The following is a 15,780-nucleotide window of genomic DNA, read 5'->3' as shown; positions in this document are numbered from 1 at the left end:
CTGCTCTAATCTTATGTTGTCTTGACATTAGTATAAATGCTACTAATCTTATGTTTTCCCAGAAGAGATTGGCTGTGACCATTGAAAAAATTACTTTTTTCCCCTTGTTCCAATTGCAACTTGAAGTTCATTTTATTTCAGTGCATAGCTTATCTTTTGGAAGACTTGTTTTTTCTTCACTCAGTGTATGAAAACTAAATTTTTGGTTTCTTAATGTATGCAAGTCCAGGGATTTGGAGAGGTTTATTTATGGGGCTTTGTAGAGTACTTATGCCTTTAAGAAAGACTGTAGGCTTCCCTGGTGGCACAGTGATTAAGAATCCGCCTGCCAATGCAGGGGACACGGGTTCGAGTCCTGGTCCAGGAAGATCCCACATGCCGCGGAGCAGCTAAGCCCGTGAGCCACAACTACTGAGCCTGTGCTCTAGAGCCCGCGAGCCACAACTACTGAAGCCCATGCGCTTAGAGCTTGTGCTCCACAACAAGAGAAGCCACCGCAATGAGAAGCCTGCTCACTGCAACGAAGAGTAGCCCCTGCTCGCTGCAACTAGAGAAAGCCCGTGCACAGCAATGAAGACCCAATGCAGCCATAAATAAATAAATAAATAAATACATTTTAAAAAACAGAAAAAGAAAGAATGACTGTAGAATACTACTGTAATAGAAAGTCAGCTGGGTGCTGTTTCCTAAACCTCATAGTCTTGGGCACTTTATGAGAGCTAGATTTTTAAGAAGACATTTAAATTAAATTAATTAATTTAAAAATTTTATTTAATTTTGGCTGTGCTGGGTCTTCGTTGCTGTGTGTGGGCTTTCTCTAGTTGCGGCGAGCGGGGGCTACTCTTGGTTGCAGCGCGTGGGCTTCTCATTGCGGTATCTTCTCTGGTTGCGGAGCACGGGCTCCTGGTGTGTGGGCTTCAGTAGTTGTGGCTCGCAGGCTCATTAGTTGTAGCGCATGGGCTCTAGAGCGCAGGCTCAGTAGTTGTGGCGCACAGACTTAGTTGTTTCGCGGCGTGTGGGATCTTCCCGGATCAGGGCTTGAACCCGTGTCCCCTCCATTGGCAGGCGGACTTTTAACCACGGCGCCACCAGGGAAGCCTGAGAGCCAGATTTGAACAGCAAGGAAAAAGTTCCTTGCTCACAGAGGTCCCCGAAATTCAGACAAGCCATTCCCACACTTTTGTGAATGCTGGTCTGGGATAGTCACCATTTGCACCAACACTACCTTAATTGCAAAACCATTGGTATATTTTTAAAATATTTGACCCCCTTTTCCATCTCTGCATCTCTGTCCATGACTATATCTTTACCTAAGCATCCCTTATTTAAGAATCATCATAAAGTGTGGTCACTCCCACTCCTCAGAAATTCCTAATCCCTGGTCAGAGTTGTGCTTTAACCCGTCCTGCTTACCTTTAGTCCTGCTTACCTTTAGTACCGTCTCGCATTTCTGCTAGGCATGGAGTACACAAAGGCAGGGGATGGGGGGAGTGTGGTGTTGAGGAGAGATCAAAGTATGTAGGGTCACATTTTTCAGTCAGATAGCAGAGAAGGGAGAATCAGAAGCGTGGACCTAGCTCCCACCTGGCCTACTGCAATGGCTTTCTCCTAACTGGTGTCTCCATCTTGGATGGAGCCTTCAAATCTGTCCTCATTGCTGTGAGTGGACTGTTGTAAAGTACACATCTGATATGTTGTTTCCTTGCTTAATTTCTGCCACTGCTTCCCTACTGCTTGTAATAGAGGCCAAGGTCCGTAGTTTGCCATAGGAGACTGTCTGGCTTTATCTCCCACTGCACACGGTAATTTAGTGACCGGGAGCTCCTCGTAGTGCGTTTCTCTCGTCCCCTTCTCTCCTGCCCCCTTCTCTAACCCTCCAGGGTGGTTTGCATGCCCTTCTCGGTGCGTCTAGCACATCCTGTTTCTGTCATTGTTCCTTGTACTTCGAGTTTCTAATTATCAGTAGGCTCTAACACTAAATAATGAACTTACTGAGAGCAGAACCTTATTTCCTGGGGCCTATCATAGTGCTTGGCACACAGTGGGTGTTCAGTTTGTGTAATGAAGGAAATGCCCACACATAGTGTTGGCTAGGATGAATTTTGGAAGGTATTTAGTTTCCTTTGGTAAGTCAGGTTGATTAATAACTGTGTATCTGTGAGGAGGTCACACCGGTGGCAGGGTTAACATGGTGACCGAAGACGAGGTCTCTGGAGTCAGACTGCCTGGGTTCAAATCCCAGACATGTGACCTGAGGCAAGTTACTTAAACTTTCTGTGTCTCAGTTTCTTGGTCTATAAAATGGGGCTAATAAGAGAAGTTTATTGTGAAGATGTAATGAGGTAATTTAATCCTGAAGCATTAGTGCTTAGCAAATGCTCTTCACTTTATGTGATGTTATTTGGTGTTCATGAAAACATTGTAGATGTTGCATTTTTATAAATCAAATTATATTTTAGATTTGTTAAGGGAATTTGGTATTAAAAGGTTATTTGATGACTTTTAAATAGCACCAATGTTTATTTTTATTTATTTATTTATTTATGGCTGTGTTGGGTCTTTGTTGCTGTGTGTGGGCTTTCTCTAGTTGTGGCAAGCGGGAGCTACTCTTTGTTGTGGTGCGCAGGCTTCTCATTGCAGTGGCCTCTCTTGTTGCGGAGCACGGGCTCTAGGTGCACGGGCTCAGTAGTTGTGGCTCGCAGGCTCTAGAGCACAGGCTCAGTAGTTGTTGCACACGGGCTTAGTTGCTCTGTGGCATTGGGGTCTTCCTGGACCCGGGCTCGAACCTGTGTCCCCTGCATTGGGAGGCGGATTCTTAACCACTGTGCCACCAGGGAAGCCCCATCACCAATGTTTTTATAATTATCCAGGCAGAAGTTCTCAGCATTTTCTTCCCCACTGCACCCCCCTCCCCCCAAAACCCCAGATACACATACACACACTTAATCAGTTCTTAAGTCCTGTAAATTCTGCCAGCAAAATGTCTCTTCTTTTCCAAGTAATCCTACACACCTTAGTCAGCTGAATCTTCCTAAAGCACAGCTTCAGTCACGTTATGCCTTTCTAAAAACTCTTCAGGGAAGCCCCTGCCTCCTGAATTAAGTGCTGTGCAGACTGCTTGGTCCAGCTTCTGGTGCCTTCAGAGGCCCCCGTCCCTTTCTAGCCTTGTCTCCTGCTCTCAGAGACACGCCTAGACTGCCCCCACTCCCATTTCCCTGCACAAGCCCTGCTTCTCTGTGGCCGCTGGGTAGGGTGCGCCACCCCCCTCCCCAACTCTTGCTGTTAAGACATTTAAGACAACTCATTTAAGACATTTAAGACAACTCAAATGCCACTTCTTTCTTGAAGATTAAAAAAACCCAAAAACTCTGCTAAATGTGTTCCCACCTTCCTGGCGACCAGCAGAACACTGTCCCTCTTCCGGAACCAAGGATCTGCTTTTGTTCAGTTTTCTGGATACCTGACTTGTTATTCCTTCTTGATCCCAAGCTCCCCAGGGAAGAGACTGTCTTATTTATTTCTGACCCTTGTTGAACCCAGTACTCTTGCCCCTCAGTGCTCAGTAAATATTTGTTCTTGAAATGCTTTTTGTGGCAAAAGAAGGCAATTACAATTACTGTGTGCAATGCACTGTTTTTCCAAGCTTTTTACACATTTTATATTGTTTCATCCTTGCTATTCCCCAGTCAGGGATAGGCAATATTAGTATTTCTGTTTTTCTATAGAAAGAAACTGACGCCTAGAGAAGGTATATAATTTGTCCAGGGACTGAGACATACCACATACCTAATCAGTATTCTCAGTCATGTTTAACCTACGTTACCCCCAAGTCCACATAACCCTATAACTGACGTGTAACCACTGGGTAACATTTCGCACTTTTTGAAGAATAAACACTACATACTCTAGTGATGTGCTCCAAGAGGAAAGAAATTTATCCCCAGTGCCTTCTACTTAATAAATGCTAATAAATATAGATCAAGTAAATGTATAAGGAAAAGAAACCATTGGTTCTTGTTTCTCCATTGGTTTTTCATTTGAATCAGAAATAGGCAACAACGTAATAGTTATAATGATGTATACATAGGGTATAATGAATCCCTGATTCTTTTTTTTGCAGTACGCGGGCCTCTCACTGTTGTGGCCTCTCCCGTTGCGGAGCACAGGCTCCGGACGCGCAGGCTCAGCGGCCATGGCTCACAGGCCCAGCCGTTCCGCGGCATGTGGGATCCTCCCGGACCGGGGCATGAACCCGTGTCCTCTGCCTCGGCAGGTGGACTCTCAACCACTGAGCCACCAGGGAAGCCCCCTGATTCTTATATTTACTTTCACAAAGATGAGAATCCAGTTACTGATATTGATGAGGAGGGGCTGGAGGTATTGAGAGGGAAGGGACTTGCTGGAAAATACCAGTTGAATACTGTTCAACTGTCCCTTTTGAACAGTTTGAATTCATTTTATCTCCAGCCAGTGCACAGAGGGAAGTACATCCCAGCTTGACTTGTTGACTGTTTTTCATTGATTTAAGTCATTTCAGAGTTTTGTTATCACTCTTGATAAGTCAAACATCTGTGGTTTCTGTTGTTTTCTTGAGGGATTGAAGAGTCACATAGCCATAAATTACCCATGCAGAGCACTACAGTCCAGAAAATCCAGAAAAACACTTTGTGTCATGTAACAATAGAGTAGTCTCCCTGCTGCTCTCCTGACCTCTCCCTGAGGTTTATCTCTGCGGATAGGGAAGAGCCATGATTTTGGAGTCAGACAGCTTGGGTTTGAATTCCCCTTTTTAGTTGTGTGTACTTGGGTAAGTCACTTAACCCCTTTACATTGTTTCCTCTTCTGTAAGACAAGATCATAGTACACCTCATAGCTGGTTCTGTAGATCAAATGAAATAATATATAGAAACGGTAGTACAGTGCCTGCCACTCTATCAGTGTTAGTACCTCCAAATCGCCCTCCCCCCATAAATGTAACACATGGCATCTTTTATTGTGTTTATTGAAACTTAATAATTCTTCATTTTCAATGTCCCTCTAATAATTAATCTTCAGAGCATCTTCACATTTTCCTACATACTATGCCCACATGTGAATTAACTAACTATATTTTAGTAAAATGTGTACAGCCATGTTTCTTTTTTTCATTCTTGGAAAGTTGTACGACTGTCAGAATTCTGAAAGCTAGATTATGTGCTATATGCACTCATTTAAAAGGACCCTTTTTGTGAGTTTGGCTTTTCTTCAAGCAGAGCACACGAGTAATGACTTCCACATTTACCTTCCCTATCTTTACTGCTTTCTGCTGACTGCTTTACTTGTTCTGATCAGAATCCTGGTATTTGATGTCCACCCTAGAAATTCCTACAGATGTTTCAGCCTCTGTCTAGTCCGATAGGCAACAGGAAGGTTAAGGTCTTGTAAAATAGCCACCTTCTTGGTCTATTTCCTACATTCCCTGCAGCAATGTTGACTTGTGAGAAGCTGATTAACACAGACCACATTTACCATCTCTGGGCCTTTGGTCTGGCGCACTTTCTTGGTTAATTCACATGACTTGGCATTTACACATGGACACCTGGGACAGTCTGTCTTTGCCTCAAAGGATTAGGTAACACAGTTTGGAGTTGACTTAAAACTATTTTTTCCCCCCTCATAAATTGGGCCCTGAGCATCTTTCATAAATCAGGAATGTTTCTTGGAAATGTAATTCTCACCAAACTCAGTCCCAAGGGTACTTTTCTATAAAAGCACGTTCTTGTTTGTCTGTCACAACAAATGCATTTGATGATTGTAATAGTGTTGATAGAAACATGATTGAACAGGAAAGCACACCCATTCTAAATAGGCCAGTTTCATATTAATCCATGTTCAAAGCATAAATATAGTTTTATTAAACACAAGACAGCTCTAGGAAAATCTTTATTATATTTTAAAGCAAAATGTTTTAGTTCAGCAGTGAGTCTGAAGGAATCCCCTATTTTTTAAAAAACGTGTAGCAAAACCTGATGTATTTCTATAAACAGTTGCTAATGCCTATGAAATAAAGTCAACTATGCAAAGAGTGGGAAAAATAGATTCTGATTTTCAGCTGTGGTTCACCCACAATGTGATCCTCCACAAGCCAGGGAGTTGTGTTTTAGTAGAGGATTTAACTATTACCTTACAGTTTTGAGATCTTTTGAGTTTTTTTAGAAAGGTAGCAGAACTTACTACTTTTTATTGAAGTCTGTGTCAGACACTGCAGATACCTTTACCTTTTCCTAATACAGCAACCCTAGGAGATGGTTTTCACTCTACAGATGAGCACGTTGAGGGCGGGCGAGGTTAAAGCACTGACCTAAGGTCAGAGAGCTGGCTGGTGAGGATGGCCCAGCGGTCTGAACTGGGCCTGTCTCGTGACAGCATCAGTGCTCTTGCCATCCCACTCAGTGGGAGAGTAAATCTCTCATTTTTTGGAAGCCGTATCTTTTCTTTCAGACATTTAAGAATAAAGTTGTTTGGCCCATGGCTCCTAGGATCTTGAAACCTTGCTTGTAGTTCCTGTAGTTTCTCATCTTCATAAGCTGCCAGTTGAATGTGGTAGTTAAGGTTTTGCTCATACATCTTGTTATATTATAAACTTAAAATGGAGTTGCTTTGCAAGTTTAATTTTTAGATGCAGATGAAAATTTAGCAGTGATAACTACACATCAGACTTACGAATTTAGGAGCTTTGTTTAAAATGTTAACTATAAGCTGGAGTGAGATCTTAATTATATAATCAATTATTGATAAATAAAGTGGGTCTATGGTCTTCTTTCCCCTATGATCAGTTTTTCATAGAAATGTTTTCTAAGTGACTTTCTAAGGATTTTTTTTATGCCTCTCCCAACACTGAGTTATTCTTCCTCAGTTGAAAGTCCATTGGCAATTGCGACTTCTACAAAGTTGATTCCACAGGAACCTTTATTGCCCCAACTTGTTCTGCTTAGGGACTGATATCCAAAGTACACTTCTGGGACTTCGCTGGCAATCCAGTGGTTAAGACTCTGCGCTTCCACTGCAGGGGGCCTGGGTTTGATCCCCGGTCGGGGAACTAAGATCCTCCATGCCATCCGGTGCGGCCCCCCCAAAAAATTCAAAGTACATTTCTACCCCAGGACTGCAGTCAGATTATGTAGCCTGCTTCTTAATTCTTGCAGATTATGTTTGCTTTCTCAGTAATTTCAGTGAAGTCAAGCTTTATGATATATGGCATGGTAAGAGCAAAGACTTTCCTAAAAGTTGCATTGATTAACTAGAAATGGTCCATATGTCACAGTGAGGGCCATCAGCATAGTTCTGCCCACCCCCACACAAAGTGTGGCTTAGGGTATACACTGGTATCCTGCTGTTGGTTGTTATTCTTTTAAATTTGTTATAAACTCCACCTGGGGGTGTGATGAGGCAGTATTTTTTATGTAGTTAGTGGAGCAAGTTCTCTGTTGTTTTGTTACTAAAATAGTATCAGATGAATTGTTAAGGAATTGCTTCTTTCTAAAAATGTGTGTTTATCTACTAGCTGGTTTTATGATGTCCTTTTGGGCACTAAGCATGCCCTAAAGTGCAGGGTTAGATTGATTCAGAGTAATTTCTTTTTGAAAGAATTTGTGCCAATTCTTTTTCCTTTCCAGAAGAAATGGTTTCAGAGCACGGGCTTCCTGCCTAATGTCAATTCCATAAGGCTTCTCTGTTATGGGGTGGGGTTTTTTTTTGTTGTTTTTTTGGCTTCTTTGCCTTGCTCCCCACCCCCCTTGGTGGACTTTGCCATTAGGAAGATGTGTACCTACAATCAGGCATTTCTTTACTTTAGGGTTATTTGTCATTCCAGACATCATGGGCCAAAAGAACAGGCTTAAAAGGGGAGGCAGAGTTATATAAATTTTATTCATAGTTAAATATTTGCTTCCAGGGAAGGTGAAAAATGCTTTGTACTTTTTCCTTTGGCTTTTTCTTCTAAGAGAACTTGTCATGCAACAACAAAAAAAAGTGGCCAAAGGCAGAGAAAACTCTTCTCTTTTCCATGTTGGTTTGTTTTCATTGTAAGACAAACCTTTCATGTTTTATTGTTTTGAAGTTTAAACCTGGCCTAGAGGTGCCAATCTTTAGTGGAAACAGCTGCAGAGTTGGTGTCCCCTAATCAGGTGGGACTTTCTTTGAAGCAACATGTTGCCTTTTAAAAGAAAATTGAGCATGTGAGAACTTGAACCTGTAAAACTCATCAGCAGTTCCACCACTGTTTATCTCTTAAATAACCGAGGTAGCTAACTTAAAGTAACACGTTGGCATTTAAACATCATTTTCCATATTATTTTTTCTGAAGAGAACAGACTTGATATTTTGTGTCTTAAAAATATAGAAGTGGAGAAGAAAAGTCTCATAGGAATTGAAGATGTAGCAGCCCAATTTAACTAAGACTGTAGAGTACACTCCGTCTTTGGGCTAGTCTGAACTGTAATTTTGATCTCATATTTATACTTGCAGGTAAATGCCTTTAATCGGAGCAAAACTGGATGGTCAGGCATATACCTGAACTTAAATGAAGTCTAGAGAGGGAAGATTTTCTGCTCTGTACTGGTTGATGTTAAAGCATTTCTCCTCTTTGTGGTTGAGTGATACTGGTAGCAGTGGGTTTAGCATCGTTCTTGGTCTACTGTTAGGAAAAGTTGAGCATCAGAGAGCTTTCTTTCCTTGGGGGAAAATAGGAGAGACAGGCATGGAATCAGAGGGACAAGAAAAATGCTGAAATATTTTCCTTTTGGGCTTTTGATTTGTTTGCCAAAAAGTTGCCTTCCAGATGGAGAAGACCAAAAGCTCAGATTGTAAGCCATTATGTTTTTACTGGCCTAACTCCCCATCCCATTGCCTGGTTTGAAATCTGTAGGCCAGTCCAAATTCTTTACCTCATTTTCTAGTACCAATTTACTGTCTTACTCATCTTCCAGCTGCAAGGGGGTGAGGCAAGTTGCTTTGAAATTGAATCCTGTGCCATTTTATAAACCAAGCAACAGCAGATTCTTGCTGAGGACTATCGATCGTGATAGTTGCCATTTCCCTGAAGTTCTTGAATCACACCTACCAGGTAGACTTGTGTCTGTGACATGTGCTGTAGGATTAGTCTGGGAATGAATCGGAACAAGCCCATCTGGCCTTGTGCAGACTTGTTACTACCCTGGTTGCCTAGTGTTCTGGGCTGTTGCATAGGAAGCACAATTTGGTTTTTGGCTGTACCCTACTTCATTGGCAGTAGAAATCTTGACACTCCAATTTCCCTTGGAGGTAGTGATTGTTTAGGGGTTTAAGTTGTAGGGGAATCCGGTGTCAGGACATAGTGGGTATAGTGGCTTTGGAGTCTGACAGACTTGGGCCCAGTTCATTGCTCTTCCACTAACTGAGCATGTCCTTGAGCAAGTTATTTTCTGCATCTGGAAACTGGGGGGTAATACCATATCAGGGTGGTGTTTGGTTTAAAAGATAATTTTTTTTTTTTTTGGTAGAGTAGGGAAGGAATGTTGGGTACTCATAGGAAATACTGATGTTTGTTCCTTTTCCTTCTCTTTATAACAGCCTTGAATAGGTTAACTATAGTGGTCTGTAAACTGACGAGTTTTCCATCATTATATTAAATTACATAGAAATTGGGATGACATGAGTGATCTTCAAATGTTGCATTTTAAAGTTGGGCACCAGTACCTAATGCAGAGTCTATTGGACAGTACAAAGTAATGATTTTTAATTAAAATTCATATTTGTATAGGATATAGTCATAGGAAGGAAACACACATCATGGCCACCTATAGACGGTAAGAGAAAATTATCAGAAATCATTCTGGATAATAGCATAAACACTTTCTTCAGGCCAGCATCAGCTGGATTGTTGCATAGGTGAAGCAAAAAAGGTGTGGATTAGCTTGTTTGCTCAAGACGAAGTTCTCTGTGTTTGGAGCAGAAAGGTCAGGTTTGCTGACTGAGGAGTACTTTGAGTGTTCACACTGCAGTAGCCTAAATTCATGGTTAGGAAAGAAGCTCTTGGAATTTCAACAGCACATATTTGAAAACCATTAAGGCAAGTGAGAATTGGGACTTTTATGTGGTGCTTAATTGTAAAGAGGTTGGTCAGGGTCTCTGTTGGACCTTGGAGCAGACACTTAGTAAAGAGCATCAGAATACTCTGAAGAGTCTGAAAACAATTAATCTGTCAAGTCTGGGGAAAAAAAATCAGATCTTAGCTGTCTTCCTTGGCATGTATAACTTACTTTTTTGATAATGGAAAAATAAATTTATCTCAAAGTTTGGGACATGTATCTCTACAGTATGTGAGATGATTTTTTTTCCTAAAGTAGTACCACAGGTAAATGTTTTTATTTTAATGGTTCTACATTCATTTTAACACACCTTATGAAAAAAAATATAGCTAGCACTCAGATCTATGATTATACCAATATTATTTAAGTTGAGGTTGAATTTATATAATTAAATACATACATTGATGGTTTTTTCAAAGAAAATAAGTGTTCAGATGAAGTACGCATTAGCAAAAATTATGACTGTAGCAGTGACCAAGGTTTGAGAAATATTGGTCAAAATGAGAATTTAACCTTCTTTGTATTCTTTTTTTAACCCCAAGCTTACGTTCCTATGAAGTTTGATTTAAAATTAGGTATTAAAAAATTTTTTTTTTCTACCAGATCATTAAAAGAGGCTTGCATTTGTTCTTTTATTTTGAAAGATAGTGGTTAAAAATGCCCTATGAGTAAAATGAGGAGAGGGGATTAATCTTCACATTTGAGGAGGTGCTTTCCCTCTCTCTGGACACTCTGACTTGTGTTTGACTTGTGACAACCTTTGGCAACTGTTCTGGATCACTCCTTTGCATCTTCCTCAAAAAGTAGCCATCACTCAAAGTGCTGAAACGACAAGGGGAGCTTCCTGCTCACATTGTTTCTCTGATGTGCTGGCTGTGGCACCGCTGCGGAAGGTGGGTGGGAGAGCCTAAGGTGCTGGACGCTGTTCGCAAGCAGTGCAGAGAGCCTCTACTCGGGAACTGCCTCCTGGTTTGTTCCCCCACCCCTAAGACTTGTTTAGACAGAATGGTGAAGAACGTTCTTATCCCGTGTTGGGGCAAAGGGACCAAAGGCATAGATAAAGCCTCTGACAACAAGAAGGAAGGTTAGAAATGAGGAAATCATCTCTCTACCAAATTAAAAAATCTGTTTTATAGGTGTTCACATTTATGAAATGTTCGTTTTGCTTTTGTCATTACTATTAAGATATTTAACATGTTTTTCCTCCCTCTTTGTAGGTACTGGTTTTGGATTAGGACTTGTTTTCTCACTTACCTTCTTTAAAAGTAAGTGTGACTCTTCCTACCTTTACAACATAATGTCCTGGTGTATAGGTGCACATGGCAGGGACACTTCTGGAAGGCATGGCTACATGGCTGCCAGTCCATCCTTTTATGGGTTTAGGTAGGCCTCTGTAAAATGAGCTAGACAAAGACCATGGACTCAAAAGAGGTCAAAATGGGCTGGGCATCTCCAGAATTCCCCTTGAGCATTGAGTCAGGGTGCCTGATATCTTCATTAAAAAAAGCCTGTACTTTATGCCAGTGAGTCATTTGACCAAATCTACACTCTCAGATAATTCTAATTAATTATATTTTTTTCTAAAGGAACTTGAAAACGAGAGTCCTGCTGGTAGTAAAAAAGTAGACCAGAAATACCCATGCTTTTTGGCCAAAAATTCTCCTAAGCAAAGGGCAGGAAATGTCCCTTTCATTTTGTGGAAGAACTTCTGGCTTAAGAAAACCTCATGACTTACTAAAATCAAAATATGTAGATATTGGTGAAATTCTATTTTTTAAAAAATAAATTTATTTATATTTATTTTTGGCTGCGTTGGGTCTTCGTTGCTGTGTGTGGGCTTTCTCTAGTTGCAGCGGAGGCAGCGGTCTGCTCTTCATTGCAGTGCGCGGGCTTCTCATTGCGGTGCTTCTCTTGTTGCAGAGCACGGGCTCTAGGCGTGCGGGCTTCAGTAGTTGCAGCACGTGGGCTCAGTAGTTGTGGCGCACGGGCTTAGTTGCTCCGAGGCACGTGGGATCTTCCCGGACCAGGGCTCGAACCCATGTCCCCTGCATTGGCAGGTGGATTCTTAACCACTGTGCCACCAGGGAAGTTCCAGAAATTCTTATATATTTTAAAAATTCAAAGACCTTACCGAAAGGTGGTTTTATTTCTAAGTTTAAGAGTTAGTTAAAATGAGCAAATGGTTAGAACTGACATAGAAAAGTTAAGAGGTTCAACTGTGTCTGCTGTTTTCATATTGCTTATTAATACCTCAAATCTAGCAGCATGGGTACTTAATAGAGCCCCCTTTCCCATTTTTTGGCTGGTGATTAAACGTTGACAGAAGTGTATGGCATATTGTAGTCAACAGTATGATGCATGTGGAGTATTTATTGAACCCTAAGCAAATGTATTTAAGTTGGAGAAAAGCTTTATTTTCTCTTAATGGTTCCCTATTGGGATTTTCCTTTTCTGCTCACCAGGAAGAATGTGGCCATTAGCCTTTGGCTCTGGAATGGGCTTGGGAATGGCCTACTCCAACTGTCAGCATGATTTCCAGGCTCCATATCTTCTACATGGAAAATATGTCAAAGTATGTACAGAATTGATATTTCTCTTTCTTTCTCCTGAGTCCCCGCAGAATTCTTTAGAGCGCATATAGTTGATAAATACACTGTTATGTCACTGCGGCACCACCGAGATCCTAAGTGCTCAGGAGTCTGCCTCAGCGTTTATCCTTAGGGTAAAGTAGATCCGTATTAAATATCTGATACCTGTAGGTAGCACTTTTGTTCGAGATCTCAGAGTGCCCTGTAAACATCTCTCACACGTTCAAGCTAAACCTAAAGACTTCTGAACTCAGCCATTATTCTGCTTTCTACTGAAGAGCGCAGGTTCTTGACTGTGAATCCCACATGATTCTGCCGAAGTCCTTGTCTACAGATGGGTTTTTAATGATGCAGACAGGATGAAAAAGTGTAACACATGCCTCAAGAGGAAGGAGGTAGCACGGTTCCTAAGGTTTTTGTGCGTAGCAGCCCTTTGGACAGAGGTGGTATTTATTTTTGTATCCCCAGGGCCTGGAACAAAGTAGGTGCTCAAATAAATGTAAAATGAATGAATGAAATAAATTGTATGTCTTATTAGATGTGCTAACGGCCTCAGGCTTATTAAGGCATAACCTTTATAGCAACACAAGCTTCATGAAGAGCTTCACATTCTCTGGATGTGTAGAATCATCTACTTTCTTGGTTACCCTTGAGCTAGAATCACTGTGATCTGGGCAGGAGCAGGGGGCCAGTGGAAAGAGCATAGAAGCCAGGAGACCCAGATGTGAGTCCTGGTCCATCACTTGCTTTCTATGTGCTCTTGAGTTTTTCACTTCTGAGATTGTTTTCTGTCTGTAAAATGAGGGTAGTAATTTCTGCCTACAGGGTTGTTGTGAGGATTAAATGTGAAAATGTTTTTAAACTATGAGGTGCTATATGTATATATAAATAGAAATGTTGGTTATTATAATTGAGGCCAACTAAGAAAGGGTGACAGACTCGTTCGTTGTTCCACCATAATAACAAGTAGGACAGAAAAGGAGGTACAAATGAGTGTCCCAGTTCTGGTCCAAAGCTGTAGCCTCGAGGGTGGCCGAATCTTAAATGACAGTATGCCACCACAGCTCGGCAGCCTCTATCTGAGAACGTGCTCAGACGGTCAGCTGCCTACTGAAGAGCCGGTGCGGGCCTGGGGAGGGGACTGGGAGCAGGGGAGTCGGCCAGTGGGGAAGCCGGGCAGGCGTCTCGCAGGCCCTCTGTAGTCATGCCCCGTCCCCGCGCCAGAGCCAGGGTGAGCTGATCAGAGGGACAGCGCAAGTGAGCAGAGGCGCAGCTGCGGGGCGTCAGCGCTGACGACAGGCACTTTCCACTGCTCCCTGGCGCCTCGCTCTCTTGGCACCACGGCTGAAGTTAGAGGAGAACATAAAGGAACAGGGAGAGGAGCTTCAGGTCTTTTAATTGTTTGAAATGTTTTCATTGTTCCAAACCGAGTTGTCATGGATAAATGGCTCAGGGGTGGTTATATGTGGATGTATTTAACGGCTGAGAGTTACTGTGGAAAATATTGTTACAGTATTTACAGCCTTGTGCGTACGGCTCCAAAATGGCCTTTTGTAACTTTATCTGAACTGGCGTCTGTGCCTTGATGTCGTCATCCTCCATTCTCTGAAAAGAGGAACAAAATCCCAACTTGGGGCTTTTTCAATGTAGTCATATCATGGTAATTGCTTGCGGAGTGCCTGCTATGACCTGTGGACCATCCTAGGCGCTCCATCCTTACATTCTTTCTCTAGACCTCTCTCCCAGTAGATTTGTGAGAGAGGTTTTACTACCCTCATTCAGCAGATGAGAAGGCCGAATTTCACTGAGGTTTAAGAAACTTGCCGAAGTTCCTGTCATTGGTAGGCCATTTGATTCCAGAGCCATGCTCTTTCCAGTCAGCTGGGATCCGTCCCTTTGATGGGTTTTAGGAATATAGTTATCTAGGTACAGACTGTTCAGCCCTGTTGCGTTCCTTTTCTATTTTCCCCCCTCAAAGATTGAGGAGCCACTCTGAAGAACCTGGGCTGGAAGGATACAGTCCTTTTGTGAGACAGATTTAAAGCAAACAGAGTGGTAAGGCTTGGGGCCCGTCGGTCCTCTGGGTCTGACCTGCAGCAGCAAGTTAGAGAGGGTTGTCGGAACGCTGTGTGCACAGTTCTAACCTGAGTGTCCTTCCTTACAGGAGCAGGAGCAGTGACTCACGTCTGAGAACATCCCGGTGGGAGGGAAAGAGAAATCACGTTTATTCCTCAGGAATACTGAAGTGCCCTGGAGTAAGCTGACACTCTTCTGTAACAATGTTATCAGTAATGCTTTAAACTCCAGCACACTGTTTATGTATTTGAAACCAAGTCTGTTTCTTGTTTTGTATTTTCTCTCTGGAAATTGCAAGGAGGTGGTCTTGAAAGAAATAAATGAAACAAAAATAGGCAGCCCAGTGCATTGCCTGCGTTTCTTTGCCTTTAAAGGGTCTCTGAGCAGGAGGAAAAGTATATTTGGACTGCCAGCAGCTGTAGCCGCCTGGTCCCAGCCTCTCTTTAGAGCCTTACTGGAACCACAGCCGTTGTGCATTCCTCCCCACTCGCCCCTTAACGTGTAGTTTCAGAGCTGCTTCCACCTCATAAATCGGAGCTTGGAGAGTGCTGCCGCGTTGTCCGAAGAAGATGACAAATGCCTTGAGGATCCTCGCTTGCTCTGGCCGTTCTTTAAAACCCTGTGTTCTCATCATCGGCCCTGGCTGGGCACGTCTCAGCTGTGTCTGCTGCGCTGAGGTCGGGTAGTGGGCTGTCTTGGCAGGTATGGGACCTCGCTGTGTCTGTCAGTGGCCCACTCCATTGATGGCATGATTCCCCACAGCTTCAAGGAGCTCGACACCGTCCGGGCCTCAGCACTGGGGGCTTTGTCCTGGGGGCTGGGGAGAGCTCGTGGCTCACACAGCTAGCCGGAAGGCCATGTTTGGGGTTGATTTCATCTTCACATAGCAGCTGAAGTCTGGGGACAAAAGGGCCACTACTCATGCCCCTCTGTGAATTTATACCTTTGGTTTCACTTGAACCAGGGAGGCTAGACACAAAAGTAGTATTGTAGCAATTTCTTCTAAAAAT

General features: G+C 42.6%; 1 protein-coding gene across 2 annotated transcripts in view; it reads left to right on the top strand.

Annotated features, from left to right (window-relative positions):
• MICOS10 (mitochondrial contact site and cristae organizing system subunit 10) overlaps positions 1-15,108 on the top strand; it is a 36,562-nt gene extending 21,454 nt beyond the window's left edge. Inside the window, exons 2-5 of one of the 2 annotated variants that reach the window (XR_009539301.1) lie at positions 11,324-11,371; positions 12,569-12,678; positions 14,673-14,749; positions 14,859-15,108. Coding sequence is in view for 1 of the 2 variants with exons in the window: in XM_060142784.1 (XP_059998767.1) it covers positions 11,324-11,371; positions 12,569-12,678; positions 14,859-14,873 (173 nt within the window). In the remaining variant the exon portion in view is untranslated. The remainder of the gene's footprint in view (positions 1-11,323; positions 11,372-12,568; positions 12,679-14,672; positions 14,750-14,858) is intronic. The other variant, XM_060142784.1, reaches the window with a different exon arrangement.
• Positions 15,109-15,780: the final 672 nt, after the last annotated feature.

Source organism: Lagenorhynchus albirostris, chromosome 2 (assembly GCF_949774975.1).
Source record: "Lagenorhynchus albirostris chromosome 2, mLagAlb1.1, whole genome shotgun sequence".
Taxonomy (NCBI): Eukaryota; Metazoa; Chordata; class Mammalia; order Artiodactyla; family Delphinidae; genus Lagenorhynchus; species Lagenorhynchus albirostris.
The sequence above is the reverse complement of the archived record's forward strand: the minus strand, read 5'-3'. Positions and strand labels throughout refer to the sequence as shown.